This window comes from Salvelinus sp. IW2-2015, linkage group LG4p (genome assembly GCF_002910315.2).
Source record: "Salvelinus sp. IW2-2015 linkage group LG4p, ASM291031v2, whole genome shotgun sequence".
NCBI classification, from domain to species: Eukaryota; Metazoa; Chordata; class Actinopteri; order Salmoniformes; family Salmonidae; genus Salvelinus; species Salvelinus sp. IW2-2015.
Genome location: NC_036841.1, coordinates 1,035,250 through 1,060,461, shown reverse-complemented (window position 1 = coordinate 1,060,461; position 25,212 = coordinate 1,035,250). Strand labels below are relative to the sequence as shown.

The window sequence follows — 25,212 nt, the reverse complement described above, 5'->3', positions numbered from 1 at the left end:
GCGGCCCAGAAAACTGTGGTATTTACATCCTTGTTATTCTGGTGGTAACAAATAACTTCACAGTCTCAGATGGCTACTGACTGGTACAGAAAGCTCCAGAGTATAGCCTAGCCTACATACAGTAAAACACATCCTGGGCCCACCAGGGATTGCCTCACAAAACCTGCAGCTGAAATCTGAGTCAGTGTGCTAGGCAGAGGAAGAAAAGTCCTTTCAGCCCAACTTTTCTCAGGTACAATGAAGAAGAGTGGATCCCTGAGATGTCTCCTTCCTTCCTGGGCTCAGACATGAGATCTGCTGATAAGGACAAGAACACTGGCACTGAAAGAATGAGCTCATCTCATCTGCTGGAGATCTGTGATGAAATTAGAGCCATCCTATACTCTCTAGGCCTGGTTGTTTTGCAGAATACTTACAGTAGATAGAGAAGATATCATGTGTCATCACAACCCCTTACAATGGGATGATATAGCATAGCCATCTCTAATGTCTTTAGAATTCCTCTCGCTATCACTCTCTTCCTCCCTGTCAATCCCTCCCATACACATCACACATGCCCGTACAATCACCCACACACACACACGTCTCCTTTACATTTATGGGTGTGATATCTGCAGAGTCCTGGTCAGCTGACATAGCACCGGTTCAGTGTGGCGCGTGAGAGAGTAGCTCACCCCTCAAGGACGTCACCACTTCCTGGTTTTCCCTGGGGTCCTGAGGCAGCATTCCCGATCACCGCGGCAACCCCACAGCCAGCCTCCATCATACTGCAAGTCGAGAGAAACAGAGAGACTTAGCTGGGAAGCTGCCAGACATTAACCCACTCTTAGCTGCAGTTTGCTCTCTCTAGAATAATTTCACGCCTTTTAACAAATGAATGGTTAATGAGTCTACAGTAAGAAAGGCATTCAGTAAACAAGTAAATACCCACTTCTTACACGCTAAAATTGTTTCATTCAAACAGGTAATATTGAAAAAAAAAAAAACATTTAACAATATGGAATCCATCCATACTGCAGGCAGAGTAAAGCACTGGGACTTGTATGACTGTGTTTGCAGGGGCGAAAATCTGATATCAACTTTGGAGGGGACAATTACATAACGTTTTCTCAAGAGCAATTCCTGAGGGGGACACCAAAAGTAGTGCTGTAACACATAGCCTACGTTGTAATATGTTAAATGTATATTGAGGAACCATAATCATTACTACTGGATAATTGATAGGTACAGTAGTTAACTGAAGCGTTGTCCCAACTTGTTCAAATGTTTAAATCATTATAATACTACTAATAATAATAGTTATAGCAGTGTTCCTTATCAGTCCAGTATGTATGCAGGTATTTGTACTTACAACCAGCAATACCAAGAAAGGCCAGTAMGTGYCAATYGTACTGTACACTGTATGGGTGCAGTTTTCGTAAATACAATGAACATGGTGTGATCTCGTCTAAAATAATCTCCATTGAGAACCATCACAAAGTTGGTCTCCACTGGCCTGAGTCTACTACAATAGTTTTACAAGAACAAAAAGATACAAATAAGTACAGTTCTAAAAGCAAAATAACGACTTCAATGAATAACCCAAATAAATCAAACAAAATATCCTTCAGTCAGTGGCTCAACTCTTCAAACAGCAGCTATGTCACACAAAGTATGCCATTTTAAATAAAATAACATTAAATAAATAATCAGTAAGTGTACTGTCATGTACTGTCATCTACTAAACAAAAGAACAAATATCATACTATACACCAGGGGTTCTCAAACAGGGGTCCATGGACCCCTAGGGGTCCCTGGTGTAATTGAAAGGGGTCCGTGAAATCAAAAAGTGTAATGAACGTATTCAGTACCACAAGGTTTCCAGTAACTTTACATATAATATGGTGGAGGTCCCTGAGGACCGCTCAAAACCTTGCCTGCCTTGCCTCAAAATATGCAGGGGTTCAAGTACCCCAAAAAAGGTTGAGAACCACTGCTATACACATTACTGAACAAAAGAACTGAACATATGTTTGCGGGTTTCAATGGATCCAACAAATTGCTGGCAGATATTTTCCCTCTTGAGGCTGTCCAGCCTGTCTTTATGTACATTACAGACAACTACGCCGTTCAGTCTCTCTTCGCCCGTGCTAGCCCGTAGCCAAGTCTTCAACCTGCGGAGTGCACTGAAACTCCTCTCAGCCTCACATGAAGACACTGGCACCACAAACAGAATTCTGATCAGCACCTCAACTTGGTCAAACAACCCCCGCACCTCCACTGGAAGCCTCCTGAGGACCTCTGCTGCCTCTCCACTGCTGCTACAGGGGTATTTGTTGTGAAAGAGAGGGATCTGCACTGAAAGAGAATCTATGTTCACCTCTGGGTACTGATCTAGAGACTCATCCAACTCATCCCCCGTGAGAAGCGTTCTTTCCAACTTTTGCAGGACGTTTAGACTGTCCTGGTCAAAACGGTCACCAAACTGAACCTCCACACCATCCAACACTTAAAAAAATTCTGCCCTATAGTGATCCACTGCTTTGCCAGCAAATCATCTTGAATGTGTCTCAATGGATTCAATAGAGTCAATCAATGTTGTTGCTTTCTCATACAGTCAAAGGTAGCTTTCGTCATTTCTCTTGCCCCTAAGAGATGACCGCACACACTCGACTGCAGCCTGCATACCAGAGACAGTCTGAGTTTTCTTCTGCAGTGAAATGTTTAGACATTCAAGCTCTCCAAGAACAGCAAAGGCAAGTGTGAGGCCCAACACAGTCTTGCCTTTGCTGAAGTGCTCGAATAAGCCACTGGCAGTTGAAGCTGTCTTGGATTCAGATTTTGCCATCTTCTCTAGGCTGCTTAGTACCCGCTCATACTGCCCTAGCACAGCTCTAATAGCAGTATTCGCACAGTCCACCTTGTTGGACATAGGGGTTTCAGGGTGGTCAGATTTGTATCTTTGGACATGACAATTCATTCAAACATGCTCTTAAAAACTTTCCTGACTGGCCATAGAGGACACCTAACTGATGGACCCAAGAAAGGGAATCCCGGATCAGTGGGGAGGCTGAGCAGCCAGCCTGTGTAATCAGATTTACTGTGTGCTCCACAATGTACATAGAGGGCTAATGGCTGCTGCCTCCTCACAATTGCCTGTGCACCTGTGTATTTCCCTGCCATGTTTGAGGCACCATCGTAACTCTACCCACGTAAGCCAGACATGGGCAAATTGAGCCTCAACAACACATCAGTTGCCACTTTCGCAATGCCCTCGCCTGTTGTCTCCGACACCCTGTATTAAGGTCCGACCGATTAAATCGGGGCCGATTTCAAGTTTTCATAACAATCGGAAATCGGCGATTTGCCGTTTTTTTTTTTTTACACCTTTATTTAATCTTTATTTAACTAGGCAAGTCAGTTAAGAACACATTCTTATTTTCAATGACGGCCTAGGAACGTTCTGCCTCAGGGGCAGAACGACAGATTTTTTACCTTGTCAGCTCGGGGGATCCAATCTTGCAACCTTACAGTTAACTAGTCCAATGCTCTAACACCTGATTACATTGCACTCCACGAGGAGCCTGCCTGTTGGCGAATGCAGTAAGCTAAGGTAAGTTGCTAGCTAGCATTAAACTTATCTTATAAAAAACAATCAATCAATGGACTGTCATTGCTCCAATGTGTACTTAACCATAAACATCAATGCCTTTCTTAAAATCAATACACAAGTATATATTTTTAACACCTGCATATTTAGCTAATAGAAATCCAGGTTAGCAGGCAATATTAACCAGGTGAAATTGTGTCATTTCTCTTGCGTTCATTGCATGCAGAGTCAGGGTATATGCAACAGTTTGGGCCACCTGGCTCTTTGCGAACTAATTTGCCAGAATTTTACGTAATTATAACAACATTGAAGTGCAAAAGTGTAACAGGAATATTTAGACTCATGGATGCCACCCGTTAGATAAAATACGGAACGGAATAAACGTTTTGTTTGAGGTGATAGTTTCCGGATTAGTCAAAGGTATATGGTTTAGAGAGAAATAGTCAACGCGTTATAATTCCTGTAATAACTTGCGGCTGAACTTGAAAGGGGTTCCTTCGTTATTTTACCGTTCATGTCTTCCATAGAGAATGTCTTGATCTACTTCAAATAAGGTCTGTGTTTCGTGCAGGCTTAAACCGCCTCGACGTTTTGATACCCGTGTAAATCTCACTAGGATAAGGTAACGTTTGTCAACATATTTTCATAAATCCACTCTACAAATGTTTTTATCTTCGCTTATATTTAGCCAATATTGATCAGAGTTACCTTGTCCTATGGATATCTACAGTTATAAAATTGGCACGGTGATGTAAGCCTACACGAAACACAGACCTTATTTTAAGTGAATCTAAAAATATCCTATGCAATAAATGAAGGAACCGCTTTTCAGATTTTGCTTGGTGTCATGGGAATTATGACTCGCACTTTGGTTGTCAATTCTTACCATGCCCATTATTAAAATAGGATTTCCTGCATATAGAAATTAAGGTTTTTGTTTTCAACATTCAGCACAGGTAACTTAAACTCTATTTTTATTCAAACAGTTGAGTATTTGTCTCCTAAGCAGACTCTTCAGTATCATTGTCACTTCAGAGCTGTGTGCGTGTGTGTGTATTTATGTATTATATTAAGTTAAAATAAAAGTGTTCATTCAGTATTGTTGCAATTGTCATTATTACAAAAATGTGTGTGTGTGTATGATATATATATATATATATTAAGAACAAAAAATAAATTTTTGCCCGATTAATTGGTATCGGCATTGAAAATTCATAATCGGTCGACCTCTACCCTGTATAGCCCAATAAACTCCTTGTGAGGGACAAGGTCATGGTCAACATAACGCAGACAGACACTCTCCTGTTCAGCACCAGAGACATCTTGAGTACCATCAACAATTACTGAAAATTGTACAATCGGAAGAGACCTAATCTCAGCTGCAATGGCTCGAATGACTATTGGCCATGATGTTCAGAATTTCATTCCGTGCTTTGGGGCCTTTATACATTGTGGTACGCTCTGTTAACCACTTTAGGAAAATGGGATCATCCTCTTCTGCCCTAAGTTTCAAAAGCTGGTATAAATTCCCACTGTCATCCGTGTGGCCTCTAAAGGCTTGTCAGTTTTGATGTGCTGTGAATTTTTCAATGGCTTTTCTCCAGTTCCTAAATCCTGCACTAATGAAGGCAGCAGCATCTGCTCTTTGGCCAAAAGATGGCTGGCTTGAAAACCCTTGGCTCCAGTGAAAACACAACACTCCTTTTATTGATGGATTATAATGTAGCCAGGGGAAATAGCAAAACCATCTCTCTTGAAACGTCAACACTCTGTTGGCAAGAGTTTGCGGTTCTATAAATTGTGGGTGTGGCTGATATAGTTTTGTACCATCACTGAGGTAACTGGACAATGCTGTGCCACTCTCCCCTATACTGGTGCTGCTGGCAACAAGGGTGACACCTGGTCCTGCCGTGGCTGTGACATTGTTCTCTGAAGTCTCTCTCCCTGGCTCTTTCCCTTTCACCACCCTCACAGTCTGTCTCCTAGAAAAGAAATAAGGTGTTTGCCGTACTCGTAACTACCGGTACCCAAAACTACACAATTAATCACAACAGCAATACCATTGCCTTAAACAAATCTTAGTTCAGTCACCAGTTTAAGTTGAGAGTGGGGGTATCCATGGCATTTTCCAATTATGTCCCTATTTTACAACAAAAAAATTGAGAACCTTTCATAATGTTGCCAAACAAAGACTCAACAAACTTACCTGAGACTCCCTGTCTCTGCCAGTCTGTCCCTGCATATCTGTCCCCAACTCTGCTGTCTGTGTGCCATCTGTTGCCTGCTCTGCCTAATGACATCATTGTGAAACATTTCCATTAGCATTTCACTTCTTTCTTATGAACATTTTATCAACTAGTCTTTGAGATATTAGGCTACTAGGGTTCTTACTTTGCGTTTTGGTGTACTGAAAAATACTCTGATGTCCGTCTTTTTTCTGCCATTTTTTCTACCTGGCTGGCTGGCTACACACACACATAGTGTGTAGGTTATTTACAGTAGGAGATGGGCTTCTATCATCTTATATATGTGCTTCGATCTAAAAGGTAGCTAGCACATGTGAAACGGATTGCAGTGACAAGAGTTGACAGCTGTATGAGTTCACCATTTACACAACATATGCTGCAACCTTTCGTAATTTTAATATAGTTTGTTTCATATTGGCTGGCTTACAACAATAGCTGAATTTGCAAAGCTAGCGAGCACCAATTCCGTTTCTGTGGTGTTTGCTATAATCTMTGCTACCTGGTTAAATAAAGGTGAAATAAAATAAAATAAAAAAGTTCACTAGCGACAATTTAGCTTTTGCAACGAGACCATTAAATATATTTAAGACAATGGTAGAAGAGAGTGTAGTTCTGTTCTGTTCAGTTTGGACTTGTTTATCTCTAACCTTATCACAGGGACTTTGAAGCACTCCAGCTGCATGCTGATCTTGGAATAAACTGACGATAGCAAAGATTCCATCTTTGACGACGCCACATAAATGGAATAGGTACTAGCTAGCTTGATGGTTAATGTTTACTTTAGTTTGCGTGCTAGCTCTGCAAATTCAGCTACTGTGTGTGTGTGTGTGTGTGTGTGTGTGTGAACCCTGCCAACATAAAAAAAAACATTGCTATGGCGGATTGACTAGATAAACCTCACGTCAGTTACGTGCATTGAGTGCCTTTCACACAGTAGATACGAACCCRRTTTWKCRTGCCAGCTAAGGAACTGGCAGTGGATCAAACCATTGTGAGGAAAAGGGCGGGGGTCGCAATCTTTTGAAACTTAAAAACGCGCTATTAAGTGTCTATAAATCAGCATAAGTGCTTTCATTGCGTATTATTAATATTATTGAAATTACATAGTTATGTTAACAGTGATATATTGGGGGAGGGGACAAATCATATTTTTCCCAGGGTGGGGGGGGGGGTCGTGTCCACCCCCGTCCCCCCTGGGATTTTTGCCTATGTGTGTTTGGAATGGTCCTGAAAGGCAGAAACAAACCCTTCATGATGAGTGTTGTTGTGAAGATAGTGTTGTGACAGCCCCCATGAGGACATAGTTCTGGTGTCAAGGTCTCCGAGCCATCATCCCTAATACAGCTCTTTATATACAGTCAACAAATAAAAGGAATGCTCTGACAGAGCAAAACACCTCCACAGAGCCTTCCAAATCTTTCCATAACTAGCCCTCATGAAAGGCAACGCTGGGAGCTGAACTCACAGCTGGTACGATATTAGGCAAACACAGTGCAGTGGTAACCAACCAACCCTGGTCCTGGAGTGCTACGGTATGTGCATTGTGCACTCAAAGTACCTCGGAGTCGGTACACCTCAGCATTAAAACTCCCCAGCCAACCAATACTGAGGTAGTAAAGCAGGAGTTTTCCTCTTCTCCAAATCAGAAGCTGTAATGATGACCATAGGAGATGTTTGTAGTAAGGAGTAGTAGCTAAATAGATACATCAGGCCAGCCATTACATTACAGGGTAGTATTTTCCCCAAGAGAGCAGGCAGAGGGAGGCAGCCCATTGGCCCATAGACACAGAGTGGTGCTCACTAATGACAGAGTTCCACACAGCCCTCTGACTCAGAAATGTGACCAGCCAGAGACCAAGGCCAAACCAGACCCACAGATCTACTATATTCCACTGTACTCTCACTTCATCTGTCCAATGGCGGCTGTAGCCTTGCTATAGGATCTCCTATCAAACATTGTGACAATTCTCTTCAAGGTTAGGAGAGTTTGTACACAAATTAAGCGGGAGACCGACACAAAATCACACCAGATGGAAATAACTAACAGGACAGCACCTGAATGTTTTTTCTCCAGCCTGGACCATTCCGGGCCGCAGGCGTGTTCGAGGATAGCAGGGTTCGGTACACAAATCAGGTTCTCGATAGATCAGGGTCCAAAACAGACAACAGGTAAGTCCAAGTCATACACAGTAAATCCAGCAGATATATTATCACTTTCTCTTTTCAATGGTTCACAGCTCCATGCTCTCCTTTCTTCCTGGTGTGGCTTGACCCCTTATATACGTGAGTCGGCCCCACCTTGCAAGCGTTCCCCTTGCTTCTGTGGATTGTAGTTTCTCTCTCTTTTGGGTCAGACATTTTGTGCTTTGTAGTTCCTTATCTGGCCAACCCTTAGTGAGAGGGCAGAGCCCGTTTATTAGTTCTGCCCTCACATATCTGCCATGTATCACTCGGCCCCCTTCTTTGCCACAATTATTACAACAAATATGTACCTAATGAGAGAGGATAGCATGATGACACAAAAAAACAATCAACAATTTATGTGAAGTCCCAAAGCTGTCCTGAATCTCTCCAGGGATAGGCTACATGATTTTGAAGATGAACTAAGTAATACAACAGTTTGCATGTACAGAATGTTTTTGCCATTCAGTATAGTCTGGCAATCTGTCACCCATCAGAATGTGTGGTCCAACTTTCTGTTCCTCCAGTAATCTTTTCAAAAGCTCTGTAGGCGACTGCATTGCATTTATTCTATGATCAATTGTAACATGCCTGACCTTGATGATTGTTCAGAATGGAGAATGTTTGTTCTCAGATAAGGGCATCCTGTGCTTCACATTGCTGCGTTGCAGATACACTCAGCACCGCCTTATGGCAACATGACAAGGTACATCCATTCATTTATCCATTAAATATCGATAACATGGCAAAGCTATACAATTTAATGAGGACACAGATGTTTCCTGACATGTTAGCCAATGCCTTACATTTTGTATGTCCCAAATGGCACCCTATTGCCTACATAATGCACTTATTTTGACCAGAGCCCTTTGGGCCCTGGTAAAAAAAAAAAGTAGTGCACTATATAGGGATAGGGTGTAATTTGGGACATTATCTTTACCCCACTTATCTGTCAGTCATGCCAGACTAGCCATAGTAAAACCATCATCCTGCAATGTACAGTAGCGGTAGCTACAAGATATCTTGTTCACCACTTGAAGGAAGTTCTCCATTTCTGCTGCCAGGAGACAAAAACAGCTCTGATCTGGCTTTGACGGCTCTGGCCTACATGGTATTCTAGGAAAACTAGGGCAGCCTACGCAATTCTGCATGCCATTTATGAAACCTGTATTAGAATTCATGGACTGGTGTGATGAATTTATGCCCACACATTATCTCTAAGAGAAGAATTTCATGCCATAAGCCTCTGAAGCGTCACACTCACATGTTAACCTAATGCATTTGCTACAGTGCTGTACGCATTTAGGCCAAAAGCTTTAAGACACTATATATACACACACACACACACAAATGTATGGACACCCCTTCAAATTGACTCTTTCAGCCACATCCGTTGCTGACAGATGTATTAAAAATCAAGCACACAGCCATGCAATCTCCATAGACAAGCATTGGCAGTAGAATGGCCTTACTGAAGAGCTCAGTGACTTTCAATGTAGCAACGTCATAGGATGCCACCTTTCCAACAAGTCAGTCAGTAACATTTCTGCCATTAAGTGGAAACGTCTAGGAGCAGCTCAGCCGTGAAGTGGTAGGCCACACAAGCTCATAGAACGGGATCACCGAGTGCTGAAGCACATAGATATCGTGTACTCGGTTGCAACACTCAATACCGAGTTCCAAACTGCCTCTGGAAGCAACATCAGCACAATAACTGTTCATCTGGAGCTTCATGAAATGGGTTTCCATGACCGAGTAGCCACACACAAGCCTGGAAGTGGTGTAAAGCTTGACGCCATTTGACTCTGGAGTGTTGTGGACTCATGCTTCACCATCTGGCAGTCCAACGGACAAATCTGGTGTTGGCGGATGCCAGGAGAACGCTATCTGCCCCAATGCATAGTGCCAACTGTAAAGTTTGTTGGAGGAGGAATAATGATCTGGGCTGTTTTTCATGGTTCATACTAGGCCCCTTTGTTCCAGTGAAGGGAAATCTTAACGCTACAGCATACAATGACATTCGAGACGATTCTGGCCTTACTGTTGCCATTCTTTGTGGCAACAGTTTGGGGAAGGCCCTTTTCTGTTTGTATTTCAGGGCCTCCCGAGTGGCGCAGTGGTCTAAGGCACTGCATCGCAGTGCTAGCTGTGCCACTAGAGATTCTGGGTTCGAGTCCAGGCTGTCGCAGCTGGCTGCGAAAGGGGGACCCATGGGGCGGTGCATAATTGGCCCAGAACCATCTGGATTAGGGGAGGGTTTGGCCGACAGGGATGTCCTTGTCCCATCGCACACTAGCGACTACTATGGCGGGCGGGGCGCAGTGCACGCTGACACGGTCACCAGGTGTACAGTGTTTCCTCCGACACATTGGTGCGGCTGGCTTTCGGCTTAAGTGGGCATTGTGTCAAGAAGCAGTGCGGCTTGGTTGGGTCGTGTTTTGGAGGACGCACCTCTCTCGAGTCCGTACGGGAGTTGCAGCGATAAGACAAGACTAACTACCAATTGGATACCATGAAATTGGGGAGAAAAAGAAAACGGTATTTCGAGATTGGTGTGGAAGAACTTGACTGGCCTGCACAGAGCACTGACCTCAACCCCATCGAACACCTTTGGGATGAATTGGAATGCCGACTGCGAGCCAGGCCTTATCGCCCAACATAGTGCCCAACCTCACTAATGCTCTTGTGGCTGAATGGGAGCAAGTCCCCGCAGCAATGTTCCAACATCTAGTGAAAAGCCTTCCCAGGAGAGTAGAGGCTGTTATAGCAAAGGGGGGGGACCAACTCCATATTAATGCCCATGATTTTGGAATGAGATGTTCGACGAGCAGGGGCCCACATACTTTTGGTCATGATGTGTATGTAGTGTTTTATATCTAAAGTGAGAGGCTAAGGGAGCTGCTGGGAAGACAGAAATTACTGTTGTTTCACCTCATACTGTTATGTTATTGAGTGTCTCTGGGGTCACTGAGCAGCCCCCACCCAGACAACTGAGCAACACACACACGGGTGTAGGCAGTACTGTATTCGTCAACAACATCTCCATGGGTTTTGATAGAGGCGCTCCCCAGTGTAATGTTTCCATCTGACTGTTGAGGGGAAAGTTTAACGCTCTCATGCGGTTAATAAAGCTAGTCAAAGTGGAGAAGGCCTGGGGTTGCTATGGCAACCTGCCGGTTGTGAGCCACTCATCTGCTCTGCTCGACTGATGAGGTAGCAGGAAGAGGAAATGAAACTATGATGACAAAACTGTACAGTACAAGAGATTGAACAATATGACAGATATTTCACGAGATGTATAAATGTGAAGCATCCGCTTGGAGTTTCCACTCACTACCAAATATGATAGTGAGAGGGAGCCCACTGTCCGGCAGTGGGAGAAGATGGAACTAAATTGATTTATCACAGGATGTGATCTGTCTTGGTTTAGTTATAAAAAATCTTTGACAATACTGTACTATAACGACAATACTTTATACAGTACGGTGGTGATTGTTTTTATGGGCTTAAAAACCTGATTAATGCTTTTTTCAAGGGGAGAATCATACAATTCTATAATCTGATGTACATTTACTACAGTAGGATTAATTTTGTTTCATCTCATGATGAATTCCATAGCTGTATAAATCATGTGTCCCATTACACACACACAAAATGAGGCTTAGACATAGTATAAAGTTCATAGACTATACTCTGTCCAAAAAAATACAGGCAGATGCAATAAACGAGAATAAGAAACTGGGTCCTTTGTTGAAAGTATGTAAATAAATTAATTTCACTGTAAGCCTAGTTCAAATGTAATCAGTTAGGTACGTGAGAAGAATTCTTTAAGCTTAGTTGACATACACTACCGTTCAAAAGTTTAGCATCACTTAAAAATGTCCTTGTTTTTGAAAGAAAAGCAAAAAAAATTGTCCATTAAAATAACATCAAATTGATCAGAAATACAGTGTAGACATTGTTAATGTCGTAAATGACTATTATAGCTGGAAACGGCTGATTTTTTATGAAATATCTACATAAGCGTACAGAGGCCCATTATCAGCATTACAGAGGCCCATTACTCCTGTGTTCCAATGGCACGTTATGTTAGCTAATCCAAGTGTATCATTTTAAAAAGGCTAATTGATCATTAGAAAACCCTTTTGCAATTATGTTAGCACAGCTGAAACCTGTTGTTCTGATTAAAGAAGCAATACAACTGGCCTTCTTTAGATTAGTTGAGTATCTGGAGCATCAGCATTTGTGGGTTCTATTACAGGCTCAAAATGGCCAGAAACAAAGAACTTTCTTCTGAAACTCGTCAGTCTATTCTTGTTCTGAGAAATGAAGGCTATTCCATGCGAGAAACTGCCAAGAAACTGAAAATCTCGTACAACGCTGTGTACGACTTTCTTCACAGAACAGCGCAAACTGGCTTTAACCAGTACGTTAGTGTGTCTAGTTTGAGAAACAGACGTCTCACAAGTCCTCAACTGGCAGCTTCATTAAACAGTACCCGCAAAACAGTCTCAATGTCAACAGTGAAGAGGCGACTCTGGGATGCTGAGTTCAGAGTTCCTCTGTCCAGTGTCTGTTCTCTTGCCCATGATAATATTTTCTTGTTATTGGCCAGTCTGAGATATGGCTTTTTCTTTGCAACTCTGCCTAGATATAATTTACAAAGATTCTACCTTTTTATAAATTATTGTTTTTTATAAATTTGTATATTTGAGTTTAACCATAATATTTGGTGTAATATTTGTTCTATTTTTTTTCTGGTGGATTAAACAGTAATTGCAACCAACTTTCTATGGCCTGTTTTAAAAATAGTGATATTTTGGGAGATTATTTCATTTTCAAATAACCAAAAGTAAGAGGTTGTAATCTGATTAAAGGGAAAAGGACCATTCTTGAACAGGGGGTGAGACATTCTTACTAATCTGCTAGAGAACTAGTTCGTATTTAAGTATAACTTCTGTATGACTGAAGCCTTTAGTGAGAGGTCTAATGCATTCATATTTAATCATTTATGCCCTCCGTATTCATATTCATTATATAAAAATGGGCCCGTTTCATTTTGTCAGGCTTGCCAATCCAAATAAAATGTAATATTTTACTCATATAATTTAAAAAACAAGTCGCTAGGTGTAGGCAAGGCCATAAGCAAATAAGTAAACTGGGATATGACTAAAGGGGTGATTTTCCCACAAAGACAGGTATTTTCCTTTCCACGGTAGCAAGATCTTATCTATTTTTGCTAACTTTCTATGAAAATGTATTGAAATTAGATGATTTCTTTCTTTCGAGATATGAATATCGAGTATGTCCTTATCACCGTCAGACCATTTTATTGGTCAACTGTACGGTAATGGAAAATTTTGATATTTTAGTGATCCAATACGTAATATAGTAAATGTAGCATAATTTGGTTGTAATCTAGAGAGGGTAGAAAAAGTAGATCATCTATGAGGCTGTGGAGGGATCGAAATTGTGGATTTAAAAGAAAACATGAATCATCAGCGTACAATGACACCTTTGTTTTTAAGCCCTGGATTTCTAGGCCCTTGATATAAATTGTTGGATCTGATTTTAATAGCTAACATTTCGATGGCCATAATAAATAGATATGCCGACAGTGGACAACCTTATTTTACTTCAACAGTTTAATACTTTGAGAAGTAGACATTATTTACTATTTTAAAACCTAGGGTTACTATACATAACTTTAACCCATTGTATAAGAGATTCTCCAAAATGTAACTATTCCAGTCATTTATATATAAATTCCTGTCGTACTTTATCAAAAGCCTTTTCAAAGTCAGCTACGAATACCAGGCCTTGCTTCCCCGATTTTTCATAGTGTTTTATTGTTTCCAGTACTTGTCTTATTATCTCCAATGTGGTGTCCATGTAAAAAACCTGTCTGATTAGGATTAATATCTGACAATATTTTTTTAAATTGTTTCCCGGATTTAAAAGGCTTTAATTGCATAAGTCTTTCTGTACAGCTGTTAATTTTACATTATTAATAGGGAAAAAATCCTTACAGGTTAGTGGAGATGGAGACTGACTCGTTGTTGGGTGGCTTTTGACAATTTCTTTGAACTCCTCATGTTTTACTCAGTGCCTTGGTTTCCATCTAATTGATGACAAATTTCATGTGAATATTTTTTTAAATCTGCATAAAGAAAATGGGCACATTTTCCCACCAGGGGTGTTTCCACCAAACTGGTGACATGGTTGATGCTTGACTGCATCGACCAGAATTGTCACCAGAATAAGACCCTCAATATTTGTTCGAAATGAGCATCAAGCTCATCACTTTCACCACCCTGTGAAGTTAATTTCATCTGTAGCCTAATAAAGTGCATTTTCCGATTCGTAGCAGGAGCACCACACCATATCATTGCTCGACTCCAAACTTACTTCGATATGATGGTTATTACTAGGGAAGCACGATATATCGGTGAACATATCGGAATCGGATGATATTAGCTAAAAATGCCAACATCGGTATCGGTCCGATTTCTAGTTTAACGCAGATGTTAAAAACCGATGTCAAAGCTACTGTGCATACCTTTATAACGTAGGTACATGGCGTAATGACGCAACGTAAAATGTTGCGCTACACGTACAACACAGCATTCATAACCTAGCCCACGTCTGCTGTGTGGATTGAGCAGACAAGTCGATCAGTCATTTGAAAGAGTAAGAACATTTTAGTGAGACAACTAAAAGGCTAAATCCATTAAAGCCAAGATAATGAATTCATTGCCCTTGAAAATCAACCGTACTCTGTCGTGAGCGATGTTGGCTTTCGCCGACTGGTCGAGCACCGGTACACACTACTAAGTGCGCTATTTTTCAGATGTTGCCCTACCGAAGTTACACAGTAATAGCGTCACTGCTATTAGCTTCACGACATACATACATACAATGGAACGCCGTTTGGGTCTTTGCGTGTCAAAAAAGATACAGTAGCACTGTCAAAGCTGTACAAAAAATTCTGCAAACAAGCAAACACCTGCCACGAACGATGTGTTTACAATACCGCATTGGTAATAAAGCATAATTTGTTCGACCGCAACTTCTGGGGTAGCTAGCTTTAGCTTGGTACCTAGCTAGCACCAATACAACCAGCCTGAAAACAATGACCAGTAGAAACTGCAATCATTTTCATTATTCTTAGCAGTGATTTAAGAATCCTTGTGAGTAAGTATTAGCTAGGTTGCCACTTGTTGTTCGCCTACTGAAAATGAAAATAAATAGCTAGCCAGCTACTTAACCTTGTTTCCCAAAGATAACGTTATAAGCAGCCAGCTAGATTCATCTGGCTAATGAGGCGCGACCGGACCGCGTTGTGTTGTGAAGCTAGCCACAATAAGGATTAGGCACAATACTGGAATTTGCAGTTTGGCTTCAAAATAAAAGTATGTCATTGAAGGTGATGCAAATTAATACAAAGAGTAGAATTATGCCGTACTGGTATTTTGAAGGCTAACCCTTATTGTGGCTTGCTTCATATAGATGGGACCAACCACCATTAATCAAATAAGAACAGTCTTATAAATTAGGGTTATTTTAGATGTTGACACCTAGCTATATAGTTAGCTAGCTAACAATAGCTACTGAAACAGACTGTCGTTTTGCTATGTTTTTGGGGAAGAACATTGTTTGCATCCATGAGCTAGCTAGCTTTTTTTATGACCAGCACTGTAGGTGTGTAAGACAACTTTACCAGCATCATAGCATACGTATCGATGAATCGTTGTGACATATGAAATACAAGTGTAAGTGTAATAACTACGAAAAATGTAATGAACGCGTTAAATTATTATGTGAAGTGCAGTCATATTCAGGTACTGATTGGTCAAATAACGTTATTTGACGTGTATCTTTTTAGACACTCAAAGACCCAAACGGCGTTCCATAGAAATTCTGGTTGAGAATGAAACGACTGAACAACGAAACAGCACAGCAAGTAAGTGAAAGAAATAGGTTTTGATTATGTTTTACTGGTAATGGGGACATACGTAAATTCCACCAAAATAACCTTTTGGTCAGTGTGGTGTGTGTGTGTAACCTTTATTTAACGAGGCAAGTCAGTTATTAAGAACAAATTCTTATTTTCAATGACGGCCCGGACGATGCTGGGACAATTGTGCGCTGCCCTATGGGACTCACAATCACGTCCGGATGTGATACAGCCTGGATTCGAACCAGGAACTGTAGTGACGCCTCTTGCACTGAGATGCAGTGCCTTAGACCGCTAAGTCCATGTGTGTGTTTTAACTATACTAGAATGCTTAAAAGGCCACCAAAATTTTAAGTATTGGGTTTTTTGGCAAGGAAAATATTGGATATCGGTATCAGCCAAAAATGTCATATGGGTGACATTTATTACATTGGATTTGGGAAGTACTCCGACTCCATCCCTTTTTCCACATTTTGTTATGTTACAGCCTTATTCAAAATGTACTAAATAGTTTTACTCAGTCTACACACAATACCTCATAATGACAAAGCGAAAACAGGGTGACGTGGAGGAGGCCGTAGGAGGGCAACAACCCAGCAGCAGGACCGCTACCTCCGCCTTTGTGCAAGGAGGTGCACTGCCAGAGCCCTGCAAAATGACCTCCAGCAGGCCACAAATGTGCAGGCCTCCTCCACGTCTCCTGATGTACTGGCCTGTCTCCTGGTAGCGCCTCCATGCTCTGGACACTACGCTGACAGACACAGCAAACCTTTTTGCCACAGCTCGCATTGATGTGCCATCCTGGATGAACTGCACTACCTGAGCCACTTGTGTGGGTTGTAGACTCCGTCTCATACTACCACTAGAGTGAGAGCACCGCCAGCATTCAAAAGTGACCAAAACATCAGCCAGGAAGCATAGGAACTGAGAAGTGGTCTGTGGTCACCACCTGCAGAATCACTCCTTTATTGGGGGTGTCTTGCTAATTGCCTATAATTTCCACCTTTTGTCTATACCATTTGCACAACAGCATGTGACATTTATTGTCAATCAGTGTTGCTTCCTAAGTGGACAGTTTGATTTCACAGAAGTGTGATTGACTTGGAGTTACATTGTGTTGTTTAAGTGTTCCCTTTATTTTTTTGAGCAGTGTACCTTATTTACATAGGTATTCAGACCCTTTGCTATGATACTCGAAATTGAGCTCAGGTGCATCCTGTTTCTATTGATCATCCTAGAAATGTTTCTACAACTTGGAGTCCACCTGTGGTCAATTATATTGACTGGACATGCAAAAACAGGTTTAGAAAAATCTGAAATATCACATTTACATAAGTATTCAGATCCTTTACTCAGTACTTAGCTGCCAAAGGTGCTTCAGCAATTACAGCCTCGAGTCCTCTCGGATATGACGCTACAAGCTTGGAACACCTGTATTTGAGGATTTCTCCCATTTTTCTCTGCAGATCCTCTCAAGCTCTGTCACGTTGGATGGGGAGCGTCGCTGCACAGCTATTTTCAAGTCTTTCCAGAAATGTTTGATTGGGTTCAAGACCGGGCTCTGGACATTGAGACTTGTCCCGAAGCCACTCCTGCGTTGTCTTGGCTGTGTGCTTAGGGTAGTTGTCCTTTTGGAAGGTGAACCTTCACCCCAGTCTGAGGTCCTGAGCACTCTGGAGCAGGTTATCATCAAGGAGCTCTGTACTTTGCTCCATTCATCTTTTCCTCGATCCTGACGAGTCTCCCAGTCCCTGCCACTGAAAAACATCCCCACAGCATGATGCTGCCACCACGCTTCACCGTAGGGATGGTGCCAGGTTTCCTCCAGACGTTGCGCTTGGCATTCAAGCCAAAGAGTTCAATCAGAGTCCTTTCAATCTTGTTTCTCATTCTCAGAGTCCTTTAGGTATCTTTTGGCAAACTTTGCGGGCTGTCATGTACCTTTTACTGAGGACTGCCTTCCATCTGGCCACTCTACCATAAAATGCCTGATTGGTGAAGTGCTGCAGAGATTGTTGTCCTTCTGGAAGGTTCTCCCATCTCCATAGAAGAACTCTTGAGCTCTGTCAGAGTGACCATCAGGTTCTTGGTCACCTCACTGTCCCTTCGCTCACGATTGCTCAGTTTGGACGGGCGGCCAGCTCTAGGAAGAGTCTTGGTGTTTCCAAACTTCTTCTATTTAAGAATGATGGAGGCCACTGTGTTCTTGGGGACCTTCAATGCTTCAGAAATATTTTATTACCCTTCCCCAGATCTGTGCCTCGACACAATCCTGTCTTGGAGCTCTAAGGACAATTCCTTGGACCTCATGGTTTGTTTTTTTGCTCTAACATACACTGTCAACTGTGGAACCATAAATAGACAGATGTGCCTTTCCAAATCATGTCCAATCAATTTAATTTACCACAGGTGGACCAAGTTGTAGAAACATCTCAAGGATGATCAATAGAAACAGGATGCACCGGAGTTCAATTTCAAGTCTCATAGCAAAGTGTCTGAATACTTATGTAAATAAGGTATGTTTTTTTTTATATACATTTGCAAACATTTCTATAAACTTGTTTTTGATTTGTCATTATGGGGTATTGTGTGTAGATTGATGAGGGAAATGTTTTATTGAATCCATTTTAGAATAAGGCTGTAACGTAACAAAATGTGGAAAACGTCAAGGGGTCTATATACTTTGCACTGTATATCAATATCTGCACATACAGGAGTTTCCAATTATACAAAAAAAATGTGAAATGTAAAAATAAAATAAAAACCTTTATTTAACCAGATAGGCCAGTTGAGAACAAGTTCTCATTTACAACTGCGACCTGGCCAAGATAAAGCAAAGCAGTGCGACACAAACTACAGGGTTACACATGGAATAAACAAACGTACAGTCAATAACACAATAGAAAAGTCTATATACAGTGTGTGCAAATGAAGTAAAATTAGGGAGGTAAGGCAATAAATAGGCCATAGTGGCGAAACAATAACAATTTAGCAATTAAACACTGGAGTGATAGATGAGCAGAAGATGAATGTGCAAGTAGAGATACTGGGGTGCAACGGGGAAAAAATAATATGAATAAAGGAAATGAGATAGTTGGGTGGGCTATTTACAGATGGGCTATGTACAGGTGCAATGATCTGTAAGCTACTCTGACAGCTGATGCTTAAAGTTAGTGAGGGAGATATGAGTCTCCAGCTTCAGTGATTTCTGCAATTCGTTCCAGTCATTGGCAGCAGAGAACTGGAAGGAAAGGCGGCCAAAGGAGGAGTTGGCTTTGGGGGTGACCAATGAAATATACCTGCTGGAGCGTGTGCTACGAGTAGGTGCTGCTATGGTGACCAGTGAGCTGAGATAAGGCAGGGCTTTACCTAGCAAAGACTTGTAGATGACCTGGAACCAGTGGGTTTGGCGACAAATATGAAGCGAGGGCCAGCTGGTTGGTGAACCAGGCGAGGCAGGCGAGGCAGTCATTTGAGAGAAACCAAGGCTGTTGAGTCTGCCGATAAGAATGTGGTGATTGACAGAGTTGAAAGCCTTGGCCAGGTTGATTCATACAGCTGCACAGTATTGTCTTTTATCGATGGTGGTTATGATATCGTTTAGGACCTTGAGCGTGGCTGAGGTGCACCCATGACCAGCTCGGAAACCAGATTGCATAGCGGAGAAGGTACGGTGGGATTTCAAATGGTCGGTGATCTGTTTGTTAACTTGGCTTTCGAAGACCTTAGAAAGGCAGGGTAGGATGGATATAGGTCTGTAACAGTTTGGGTCTAGGGTGTCTCCCCCTTTGAAGAGGGGGATGACCGCGGCAGATTTCCAATCTTTAGGGATCTCAGACGATATGAAAGAGGTTTAATAGGGGTTGCAACAATTGCGGCAGATCATTTTAGAAAGAGAGGGTTCAGATTGTATAGCCCAGCTGATTTATAGGGGTCCAGATTTTGCAGCTCTTTCAGAACATCAGCTATCTGGATTTGGGTGAAAGAGAAATGGGGGGGGGGCTTGAGCAAGTTGCTGCGGGGGATGCAGAGCTGTTGACTGGGGTAGGGGTAGCCAGGTGGAAAGCATGGCCAGCCGTAGAAAAAAGCTTATTGAAATTCTCTATTATCGTAGATTTATCGGTGGTGACAGTGTTTCCTAGCCTCAGTGCAGTGGGCAGCTGGGAGGAGGTGCTCTTATTCTCCATGGACTTTACAGTGTCCCAGAACTTTTTGGAGTTTATGCTACAGGATGCAAATTTATGTTTGAAAAAGATAGCCTATGCTTTCCTAACTGCCTGTGTATATTGGTTCCTAACTTCCCTGAAAAGTTGCATATCGCGGGGGCTATTTGATGCTAATGCAGTATGCCACAGGATGTTTTTGTGCTGGTCAAGGGCAATCAGGTCTGGAGTGATCCTAGGGCTATATCGGTTCTTAGTAAAATAAAAATTGAATGGGGCATGCTTATTTAAGATGGTGAGGAAAGCACTTTTAAAGAATAACCAGGCACCCTCTATTGACGGAATGAGGTCAATATCCTTCCAGGATAGCCAGGCCAGGTCGATTAGAAAGGCCTGATCGCTTTAGTGTTTTAGGGAGCGTTTGACAGTGATGAGGGTTGATGAGGGGTGGTGATATCTATGAGGGTGCCCGTGTTTACGGATTTAGGGTTGTACCTGGTAGGTTCCATAATCATTTGTGTGAAATTGAGGGCATCTAGCTTAGATTATAGGACGGCCGGGGTGTTAAGCATATCCCAGTTTACTCACATTATTCATTTTCCCGACACAAAGAGATTCCACCATGTTGAACAAACAAATTATCTGTCTGCATTTATCAAATTGAAACAAAACTTCCTGTTTCCATTACAGCTGGGGTTTTTTATTCTTTACTCGCATAGAAACTGTGGATGGAAACGTGGTTATTGTTTAAAAAAAGTTTGGTCCACTATTTTTACTGAATAATATATGAATCCTATAAATTAAAATGGCAAATTTAGGTGCAATCAATTATCTTAATAAATTACAGAAACAATTTCAGAACAATGTGAGATGGTGGATGTCATGGCTTGCTGAAATGACATGGAAAGACACTGTATTTATAATTATATGACAATATTCTAGGTTGACTATAAATCTACTACACAATTTCTGATACACCACATCTTACTTTTATTTTCCTTCTTAAGTAAAAGCTGGGAATGTATCACCTACTCCTCTATGCCATTAATTCCAATCAGACTGGTTTTAGATTTCTCCCTGACCAAGATGGCTGCCATTTTCTCCCATAATGGAATTGAGGTTTTATGATACAGCTCCTCTAGTAAGTTAACAGGATCTCTATGTAGTCAACATGTTGTCATTACATACACAACTGACATATCCCATAACCTTCAAACGCCACAACATTCATTCACATCCTATCTTTCTCACTCACCTAAAACCGAGTTCAATACAAAGCACAAGAATGACGACGATGGTCTTTTAAACATACCTGTAACCGCAGGACAAACCACCACACCAAGGGTCTATTCTCTATATCCTCCGAGCCGCAGTGTGCCGCGCACTTTAATACTGTTGGGGTTTTCGACAGCAATGACTTGGATTTTTCAGCATCCCACTACGAAGCACAGTTCGCACTGCTTCAGTGAGAATAAAACAAATATAGGATTCGTCAGTGAACATGTCCTTCAGAAGAGACAGCGAGATAGAACCCGTAGCCTCGTATGTTCCGCACCCAACGCTGCGAACGCGCAAAACCTGGCTGGGCGTTTACGCGCCAGCAAGGTAAATAAATGATTCCTGAAATTGCTCTAGTCCTAGTGTCCTCAATTGTCCTTGTACATCAGAAAACAGGTTTCAATCGCTCTTCCACTCCTAACAAAGAAATAAATCTATGTGTACTATGTCATGGGTGATTTATGAGATGAAAGATGTTTGCTATTGGCATACAAAAAGGAGCCTTGTCAACTATTTCAACAGCGGGTTGCAGTAGTATATACTGTAGGTTATGTGCACAGACACACCCATGTTGCAACCTGGATTCAGGGTTAGACATAACATAGTAAATGTTCATCCGGGACACTCCAATTAATATGACATGTTACGGTATGTATTGGTATGGTATGTATTAATTTGTGGATGTCCATCATCCATTTTGTTTGATATGTAACGATTTACAATTTGTATGATATGTTACGAATTCAAATTCGTACAATATGTTACGAATTTTTAAAATGTACTAAACTGTATGTTAACAATTCCAATTTGTTGTGGCTAATGTTAGCTAGGTGGCTAATGCTAACTTTAGCTAGGTGGCTAGGTGGCTAAAGTTAGCTAGGCTGAGGGGGGTGGGCATTGTTTCCCAGACCCGGTCCTGGGGAGCCCAAGGGGTGCACGTTTTGGTTTTTGCCCTAACACTACACAGCTGATTCAAATAATCAACTAATCATCAAGCTTTGATTATTTGAATCAACTGTGTAGTGATAGGTCAAAATCCAAAACGTGCACCCCTTGGGCTCCCCAGGAACGAGTTGGGGAAACGCTGGGATAGGGTTAAGGTCAGGGCTAGGAGTTGGGTTAAAGGGTTAAGATTTGGTTAGGGGAAGGGTTAGCTAACATGCTAAGTAGTTGCAAAGTACCTAAAAAAGGCCTTATTGCTTAATTCTACTGAGTGCCATTACCCACTTCATATTTGTAAATACAGTCCATTATTACTATGCATATTACTGCTTCTGTTATACTGAACAAAAATATAAACGCAACATGTAAAGGGTTTGTCACATGTTTTATGAGCTGGAATAATGTAAGATGGTGCCGACAGAGATGGTCGCCTCGTTTTGAGTTCTTAAGAAACTATGCAGTATTTATTTTTTTATGTATTATTTCTTACATTGTTACCCCAGGAAATCTTAAGTCTTATTACATACAGCCGGGAAGAACTATTGGATATAAGAGCGACGTCAACTTACCAACATTATGACCAGGAACACGACTTTCCCGAAGCGGATCCTCTGTTCGGACCACCACCCAGGACAATGGATCTAATCCCATAAACTGACCCAAAACAATGGCGACGCAGAAGGGGCAGACGGAGCGGCCTCCTGGTCAGGCTCTGTAGACGTGAAAATCGCCCACCGCTCCCGAGTACACTACTCGCCAATGTCCAGTCTCTTGACAACAAGGTAGACGAATTTCGAGCAAGGGTTGCCTTCCAGAGAGACATCAGGGTTTGTAACATTCTCTGTTTCATGGTAACATGGCTCTCTCGGGATATGTTGTCGGAATCGGTTCAGCCACCGGGCTTCTCCATGCATCGCGCCGACAGAGATAAACTCCTCTCTGGGCAGAGGAAGGGCGGGGATGTATGTTTCATGATTGACGACTCATGGTGTAATCCTAACAACATACAGGAACTCAAGTACTTCTGCTCACCCGACCTAGAATTCCTTACAATCAAATACCAGCCATTTTATCTTCCAAGAGAATTCTCGTCAGTTATAGTCACAGCTGTGTACATTCCCGCACAAGCAGACACCAAGACAGCCTTCAAGGAACTTCGCTGGACTCTATGTAAACTGGAAACCATATATCCTGAGGCTGCATTTACTGGAGCTGTGGATTTTAACAAAGCAAATTTGAAAACAAGGCTACCTAAATTCTAGCAGCATATTGATTGCACGACGCGCAGGGGTAATACACGCGATCACTGCTACTCTAACTTCCGTGATGCATAAAAAGCCCTCCCCCGCCCTCCCATTGGGAAATCCGACCAAGATGCCATCTTGCTCCTACTGTCTTATAGGCAGAAACTCAAACAGGATGTACCAGTGACTAGAACCATTCAACACTGGTCTGACCAATCAGAAGCCACGTTTCTAGATTGTTTTGATCACGTGGACTGGAATATGTTCCGGTCAGCCTCAGAGAACAACACCGACCTATACGCTGACTCTGTGAGTGAGTTTATAAAGAAGTGCATTGGAGATGTGACTATTAAAACCTACGCTAACCAGAAACCATGGATGGATGGTGGCATTCGCGCAAAACTGAAAGCGTGAACCACCGCATTTAACCATGGAAAGAGGTCTGGGAAAATGGCTGAATATAAACAGTGTGGTTATTCCCTCCGCAAGGCAATCAAACAAGCAAAATGCCGGTACATGAACAAAGTGGAGTCGCAATTCAACGGCTCAGACATAAGACATATGTGTCAGGGTCTACAGGAAATCACGGACTACAAAAAGAAAACCAGCCACGTCACGGACACCGACGTCACGCTTCCAGACAAACTAAACACCTTCTTTGCCTGCTTTGAGGAAAATACAGTGCCACCGTCGCAGCCCGCTAACAAGGACTGCGCCCCCCACCTCTCCTTCTCCATGGCCGATGTGAGTAAAACATTTAAACGTGTTAACCCTCGCAAGGATGCTGGCCCAGACAGCATCCCTAGCCACGTCCTCAGAGCCTGCGCAGACCAGCTGGCTGGTGTGTTTACAGACATATTCAGTCGCTCCCTATCCCAGTCTGTTGTCCCCACATGCTTCAAGATGGCTACCATTGTTCCTGTACCCAAGAAGGCAAAGATAACTTAACTAAATGACTACCGCCCCGTAGCACTCACTTCTGTCATCATGAAGTGCTTTGAGAGACTAGTCAAGGATCATATCACCTCCACTTTACCGGCCACCCTAGACCCACTTCAATTTGCATACCACGCCAACAGGTCCACAGATGACGCAATCGCATCACACTACACACTGCCCTGTCCCATCTGGACAGGAATACCTATGTAAGAATGCTGTTCATTGACTACAGCTCAGCATTCAACACCATAGTACCCTCCAAGAGCATCATCAAGCTGGAGGCCCTGGGTCTCAACCCTGCCCTGTGCAGGGGTCCTGGACTTTCTGACGGGCCGCCCCCAGGTGGTGAAGGTAGGAAACAACATCTCCACTTCGCTGACCCTCAACACTGGGGCCCCACAAGGGTGCGTGCTCAGCCCCTTCCTGTACTCCCTGTTCACCCACGACTGCGTGGCCATGCACGCCTCCAACTCAATCATCAAGTTTGCAGACGGCACAACAGTAGTGGGCTTGATTACCAACAACGACGAGATAGCCTACAGAGAGGAGGTGAGGGCACTCGGAGTGTGGTGTCAGGAAAACAACCTCTCACTCAACGTCAACAAAACAAAGGAGATGATTGCGGACTTCAAGAAACAGTAGAGGGAGCACCCCCTATCCACATCAAAGGGAC

The 25,212-nt window shown here is 42.4% G+C and overlaps 1 protein-coding gene across 6 annotated transcripts in view; it reads right to left on the bottom strand.

The window, feature by feature from the left end:
• The window catches only part of LOC111958462 (rho GTPase-activating protein 32), a 50,003-nt gene extending 28,104 nt beyond the window's left edge, over positions 1-21,899 (bottom strand). For 2 of the 6 annotated variants that reach the window (XM_070437098.1, XM_070437100.1), the window contains exons 1-3: positions 5,981-6,688; positions 5,796-5,879; positions 675-767 (exon numbers count right to left, since the gene is read on the bottom strand). In XM_070437098.1, coding sequence (XP_070293199.1) covers positions 675-767; positions 5,796-5,879; positions 5,981-6,033 — 230 coding nt within the window. In that variant the 5' untranslated portion in view covers positions 6,034-6,688. Of the gene's footprint in view, positions 1-594; positions 768-5,795; positions 5,880-5,980; positions 6,689-7,890; positions 7,992-21,448 lie in introns of those variants that run through there. The other 4 variants (XM_023979730.2, XM_023979715.2, XM_023979746.2 and 1 more) reach the window with 4 other exon arrangements.
• Positions 21,900-25,212: the final 3,313 nt, after the last annotated feature.